General features: G+C 34.9%; 1 protein-coding gene across 1 annotated transcript; it reads left to right on the forward strand.

Annotated features, from left to right (window-relative positions):
* The first annotated feature begins 4702 nt into the window (after positions 1 to 4702).
* LOC101148650 (small ribosomal subunit protein uS8-like) lies at positions 4703 to 5140 on the forward strand. The gene has a single exon (XM_055385273.1). It carries the CDS (start codon positions 4703 to 4705, stop codon positions 5090 to 5092), a length of 390 nt encoding a protein of 129 aa, XP_055241248.1. The 3' UTR covers positions 5093 to 5140.
* Positions 5141 to 7049: the final 1909 nt, after the last annotated feature.

Consider the following 7049-nt stretch of genomic DNA (forward strand, 5'->3'; position numbering starts at 1 on the left):
ATCCCAGCACTTTGGGAGACCGAGGCAGGTGGATGACAAGGTCAGGAGTTTGAGACCAGCCTGGCCAATATGGTGAAACCCCATCTCTACTAAAATACAAAAAAAAAAAAAAAAAAATTAGCTGGGCATGGCGACGTGTGCCTGTAGCCCCAGCTACTCGGGAGGCTGAGACAGAAGAATCGCTTGAACCCAGGAGGAGGAGGTTGCAGCGACAGAGTGAGACTACATCTCAAAAAAAAAAAAAAAAAAAAAAAAAAAGAACCAAATCCTTTCCTTGCAATTTTAAACATCTTTGATAGGAAGAATTTTACATTCATATAATTCAAATTTTATTTCTGCATTCATACATTTCCAAACTTATTTCCTCTCCACTCACACATGGTTTTGGTGCCAGGTACTGTAGAACAAGTTCTTATAGCAGGGCAACCTCAGGTCATAAGTCTTGTGAGATGATGCCAGCCAAGTCAGCACAATGCATAGCAGGAGGATTCCTGGAAGGCTTTCCTACACCAATATGGCACACAACAACTAAGTATCCAGGAAAGTGAAGCCACACAAACATATTCCCCTACACCTACTTATCACTTCAGCTTAACCCCCAAAATTCCAATGGCCATTTCATTGCATTTATCAGGTAGGGAAGTATGACCAAGAAAAAACTGAATGGGAAAAAGCAGCAAACTTAATCAATTGCAGTCAAGATGCCTTATATTGCATAGTTAACCAAAACATATGGCTAGTGAATATATTGCTAAGGCCCTTCCAAGGGCCTTGCTACATATAAGAGAAACATCTAAAATTGGAAAATAAGAAAGTTGAAAGTAACAAATTTTTAAAAAGTTATAACCAAATTCTTATCAAAGAAAGCTGGTATAACTGTATAAATATTAGACAAAGTAGACTTTCAGTCAAAAAGTACAGGTAAAGATAGTGATTTCATAAAGATAAAACATAATCATTTTAATTTTAAAAAGGTATTCAGATAATAACAAAGCAAGAAAAAAATACACAAATCCACAAAGAAGCAAGTAAAATTTCCTTACAACATCTCTATTGAGACATAATTCACATAAAATAAAATTCACCTGTCTAAGATGTACAGTCCAGAGGTTTTTAATGTTCATAGAATTATGCAAACATAACCACTATCTAATTTCAAAAACATTTTTATCACTCCCCAAAGAAACTCCATACACATTAGCAGTTACTCTCAATTGAACTCCTTCCCCAGCCTTTGGCCACCACTAATTGAGTTTCTCTTTCCACGGATTGACCTACTCTGGACATTTTATATATATGGGATTATATAATATGCAGTCTTTTGTGACTGGTTTCCTTCACATAGCACAGTATCTTTGAGGTTCATCCATGTTGTAGCTTGTATCATCACTTCATTCTTTTTCATTGCTGAATAAAGAATACACCACATTTTGTTAGTCCATTTATCAGTTAATAGACCCTTGGGTTTTTTTTTTTAATTTTGACTATTATGAATAAGGCATCTGTGAACGTTTTGGTGCAAGTTTTTGTGTGGATATGTTTTCAGTCATCCGGGACAAGCTTAGGAAAATAATTCTCCCATCATATATTAGCTTTATGTTTAACCTTTTGAGTAATTGCCAAACTGTCTTCTATAGTGCCTGTACCTTTTACAATCCCACAGGCAAGATTGGATAGTTCCAATTTCTCCACATCCTTGACAGAACTTATTATTGTCTGTCTTTTTTGTTTTAGTGATTCTAGTGAGTGTGAAGTGGTATCACACAGTGGCTTTAATTTGCATTTCCCTAATGGGTAGTGAGATTAATAATCTTTTCATAAGTTGATTTGCCACTTGTATACCATATTTGGAGAAATATCTATTCAGTTTTTTAATCCATTATTCTATCAGGTTGTTCGATGTTTTCTAGCTCAGTTGTAAGAGTTTTTTACATATATTCAAGATACAAATCCCTTGTAATTTGCAAGTATTTTCTCCATTTTGTGGTAGTCCTTCACCTCTTTAATGGTGTGCATTAAATCACAAACATTTTTATTTTTGATGACTTTTATGTGTTTTGTTCTTTTGTTGTTTATACTTAGGGCATCATAACTGAGAAACTGTTGAATAATCCAAAGTCATGAAAATTTACTCATGTTTTCTCCTAAGAGTTTTATATATTTGTCTCTTAAGTTTAGATCTGTAGGCCCTTTTTAGTTAGCTTTATACATGATGTGAGATAGAGAAATAAATTTCTTTTCCATGTGGATATCCCATCCACTTGTACTAGAACCATTCACAGAAACTCTTCTCTCCTCGTTAAATTGGCTTGACAGCCTAGTCAAAACCAATTCATTGTAAATGCAAAAATTTATTCCTGGAATTTCAATTCTGTGTACTGATCTATATGTCAGTCCTTATGGTAGTATCACATTATATTGATAACCATCCTTGTAGAAAGTTTTAAAATTGGGAAGTGTGAGTTCTTCAATTTTGTTCTTTCTAAAATTTGTTTTGGTTGGAAAGCTAAACATTTCCATGTGAATATTAGAAACAGCTTGTTAAAATCTGTAAAACAAATCACTGGGATTTTGATAGAAATTTAATTGAATCTTTAGATCAGTTTGGAGAGTATTGTCATCTTAGCTATATGTGTATAATACATAAGCAAAGAAAACAGTGATGTGACTATTAAAATATAGAAGATCTGTTCATCAAGTCACTATAAACTAAATAAAAACACAGTTACAAAAATGACACAAGATATTCTCAACACATATATTTAAGAACTCAGATCCTGAATATATAAAGAATTCCTATAAATAAATTAGAAAAAGAAAGTGAACACAAATAAAATGGTCCCAAGACTAAAATAACTATTTGATGTAAATGAATATCCAAATGACCCAATAGCCATATGTAAATATACTCAACTTAATTACCAATAAAGTAATACAAATTAAAAATAACATGAGAAAGCAGTACTTGGTTACCAAGCTAACTAAAATTGATAAAAATAAGAATAAGAAAATACTAGTGTTGGTGAGGATATGGGACAACAGAAACTCATACACTGCAGGTACATTCACTTTTGAAAATAGTTTAAAATTATTCAGTAATATTGAAAATAATTTGACATTATCTAATTAAAATAAATAAAGCCTAGATATTTTTGTAAATGTACATTAAAAAGTACTATAATGTTCAAAGCATCGTTGATGTTATAGCCCCAAACTGAAATAATCCAAATATCCATTAACACTAGAGTGAATAAGTAAATGGTGACAAACTAGAATGCTCTCCAACAATAAAAAATAGCTATAGATATTCCCATCAATAAAATGGCTTTCATAAACATGAAATTTAGCAAAAAATAAAGTCATCAAAGGATTCAACATAATTTCAATGTAATGCCACTCAAAAAAAAAGAAAAAACAATATTATAATTTTAAATATTTGCAAACAGATAATAATGCTGCAAAGAAAAAAATAAGAGTTGAAAGGAAAGGGTAAAAGCAGGAAGAAACATACAACAGGTCTATGAGTTAACTGGTGAGTTTCTAATTCCTAACTTGGGTATTGTTTAAATGTGTGTTTGCCTGAATCCAGCAGCACATCAAAAAGCTTGCCCACCACCATCAAGTAGGCTTTATCCCTGGGACGCAAGGTTGGTACAACATATGCAAATTAATAAATCTGATTCATCACATAAGCAGAACTAAAGATAAAAATCACCTGATGATCTCAATAGATGCAGAAAAGGCTTTTGATAAAATTTGACATCCATTGTGAACTAAAAACTCTCAATAAACTAGGTATTGAAGAAACATAGCTCAAAATAATAAGAGCCATATATGACAACCCCACACCCAACATCATATTGAATGGACAAAAGCTGGAGGCATCCCCCTTGAAAACTGGCACAAGACAAAAATATCCTCCCTCACCACTCTGATTCAACATAGTATTAGAAGTTCTGCCTGGGGCAATCAGGCAAGAGAAAGAAATAAAGGGCATCCAAATAGGAAGAGTGGGACTCAAAATATCCCTGTTTGCAGCTGACAAAGATGCCAAAAGCAGTTGCAACAAAAGCAAAAATTGACAAATGGGATCTAATTAAACTAAAGAGCTTCTGCACAGCAAAAAAAAAAAAAAACCACAAAAAACAAAAAACAAACAAACAAACAAAAAGAGTATACAGAAAACCTACGGAATGGGAGAAAATTTTTGCAAACTATGCATCTGGCAAAGGTCTATGTCCAGCATCTATAAGTAACTTAAACAAATTTACAAGAAGCAAACAAACAACACCATTAAAAAAGTGGACAAAGGACATGAACACATACTTTTCAAAATAAAACATATATGTGGCCAACAATCATATGAAAAAAAGCTGAACGTCACTGATCATTAGAGAAATGCCAATCAAAACCACAATAAGATACCATCTCACACGAGTCAGAATGGCAATTATTATAAAGTCAAAAAAGTAACAGATGCTGGCAAGGTTATGGAGAAAGGAATGCTTATACATTGTTTGTGGGACTGTAAATTAGTTCAACCATCGTGGAAGACAATGTAGTGATTCCCCAAAGCCCTAAAGACAGAAATACCATTTGACCCAGCAATCCCATTACAGGGCATATACCCAAAGAAATATAAATCATTCTACTATAAAGACACATGCTCGTGCTCTTTCCGCCATCTTTCTGCACCGCCGCAATGGTGCGCACGAATGTCCTGGCTGATGCTCTCAAAAGGATCAACAATGCAAAAAAGAGAGGCAAACGCCAGGTGCTTCTTAGGCCGTGCTCCGAAGTCATCATCCTGTTTCTCACTGTGATGAAGCATGGTTACATTGGCGAATTTGAAATCATTGATGATCACAGAGCTGGGAAAATGGTTGTGTACCTCACAGACAGGCTAAACAAGTGTGGAGTGATCAGCCCCAGATTTCATGTGCAACTCAAAGATCTAGAAAAATGGCAGAATAATCTGCTTCCATCCTACCAGTTTGGTTTCATTATATTGACAACCTCAGCTGGCATCACAGACCATGAAGAAGCAAGACGAAAACACACAGGAGGGAAAATCCTGGGATTCTTTTTCTAGGGATGTAATACATATATTTACAAATAAAATGCCTCATGGAAAAAAAAAGACACATGCACTTGTATGTTCACTGCAACACTATTCACAATAGCAAAGACATGGAATCAACCTAAATGCCCATCAATAATAGAATAAAGAAAATATGGAATGATAGGATAAAGAAAATGTGGAACCTATATATACCATGGAATACTGTGCAGCCATAAAAAAGAATAAGATCATGTCTTTGCAGGGACATGGATGGAGCTGGAGGCCTTATCCTTAGCAAACTAACACAGGAATAGAAAACCAAATACCACATGTTCTCATTTAGTGAGATCTAAATGATGAGAACACATGGATACATAGACGAGAACAACACACACTAGGGCCTGTAGCAGGGTGAAGGGTGGGAGGAGGGAGAAGATTTTTAAAAAAATAACTAATACATACTAGACTTATTACCTGGGTGATGAAATAATCTGTACAACAAACCCCCATGAAACAAGTTTACCTAAGTAACAAACCTGCACATGTACCCCTGAACTTAAAAATAAATACATGAAATCAAATAAATGTGTGACTGCTTTACAATTATTCCTTAAACTATACATTTTGGGATTCTTATGCAAGTGTGTGATATATTTTATCTTTTGTTTTCTTTTTTTGAAATGGAATTTCGCTCTTGTTGTCCAGGCTGGAGTGCGGTGGCACGACCTCTGTTGACGGCAACCTCCGCCTTCCGGTTTCAAGTGATTCTCCTGCCTCAGCACCCTGAATAGCTGGGATTACAGGCACCTGCCACCATGCCCAGCTAATTTTTATATTTTTAGTAGAGACGGGGTTTCACCATGTTGGCCAGGCTGGTCTCGAACTCCTGACCTCAGGTGATCCGCCCACCTCGGCCTCCCAAAATGCTGGGATTACAGGCATGAGCCACTGCGCCCGGCCATATTTTATAATTTTTAAATGTGTAAAAATAATGTGTGGGGTAGCATTAGTCAGGAAAAGACTATAAGAAGGGGGAGTATAGGAAATCACTAGTTGAATGAGTGAGGAAATAGCCATCAAAACAACCTATTTTCTTTCAACAGATGTGCATTGAATGAACTGACTTGAACGACTGACTGCAGAGTCATGGTACAGAAAATGGGCTGGTTTCAGGGCCTGTAGAAACCAGTAGGTGCAGGAGCCTGAGTGTTATATTTAACTATTTAGTTTTATTAATTAAATGTTTCCTACTAAATGTTTTAATATTTTCTTAATCTCATTACTCATTGAATGCAAGAGTAATTCTTGACAACATATCTATCTATCTATGTATCTATGTATCTATGTATCTATCTATCTATGTATCTATGTATCTATCTATCTATCTATCTATCTATCTATCTATCTATCTATCTATCTGTGTGTGTGTGTGTCCCATGTTTTATTCCTCAATTTGGAAAAATAGCTTACCTAGTAGATGTTCGATACATAATACATGGAATTAATACCAAATTTGCACACAGTGCTCCATTATAAGATGACTTTCTATTATCTAATGATTTTTACCTATAGCTAGGCTAGATGGACAGAATCATCTAAAACCCTTTTAAAACTCCTTTTATTTTAATTAAAGCTGGTCTCTTAGTTAAGCGAATATGTCCTTCATGCCACAAAGTGACCTCTTGCCTAAAGCATTCTATTCAACTGAGAAAAGGATGTATGATATGTCTTTCTCCTGAAGGTAGTTCTCATGCACCCTGGCATGAACACTGCAAATTCAGTTCTATTAAAAGTAATGAAGTACGAATGTCAGTATAATTATCTGCAAACAGTTTGTGTCTGTTCAGGCTTTTTCATAGTTCACGGTAATAACTGCTGTAGGCTTATAAAATTTATGTGCAGCATAGCCTAACTGCATGATGTTTATGTGGATGTTAACTCATAGTTGGCTTTTTTTTCTTCAGATACCCAAAAGGCCTACCTAGAA

This window comes from Gorilla gorilla, chromosome 3, assembly GCF_029281585.2.
Source record: "Gorilla gorilla gorilla isolate KB3781 chromosome 3, NHGRI_mGorGor1-v2.1_pri, whole genome shotgun sequence".
NCBI lineage: Eukaryota > Metazoa > Chordata > Mammalia > Primates > Hominidae > Gorilla > Gorilla gorilla.

Excerpts from the sequence above, each read along its gene's own strand:
- LOC101148650 (XM_055385273.1), top strand. The coding sequence starts at position 4,703 with ATGGTGCGCACGAATGTCCTGGCTGATGCTCTCAAAAGGATCAACAAT.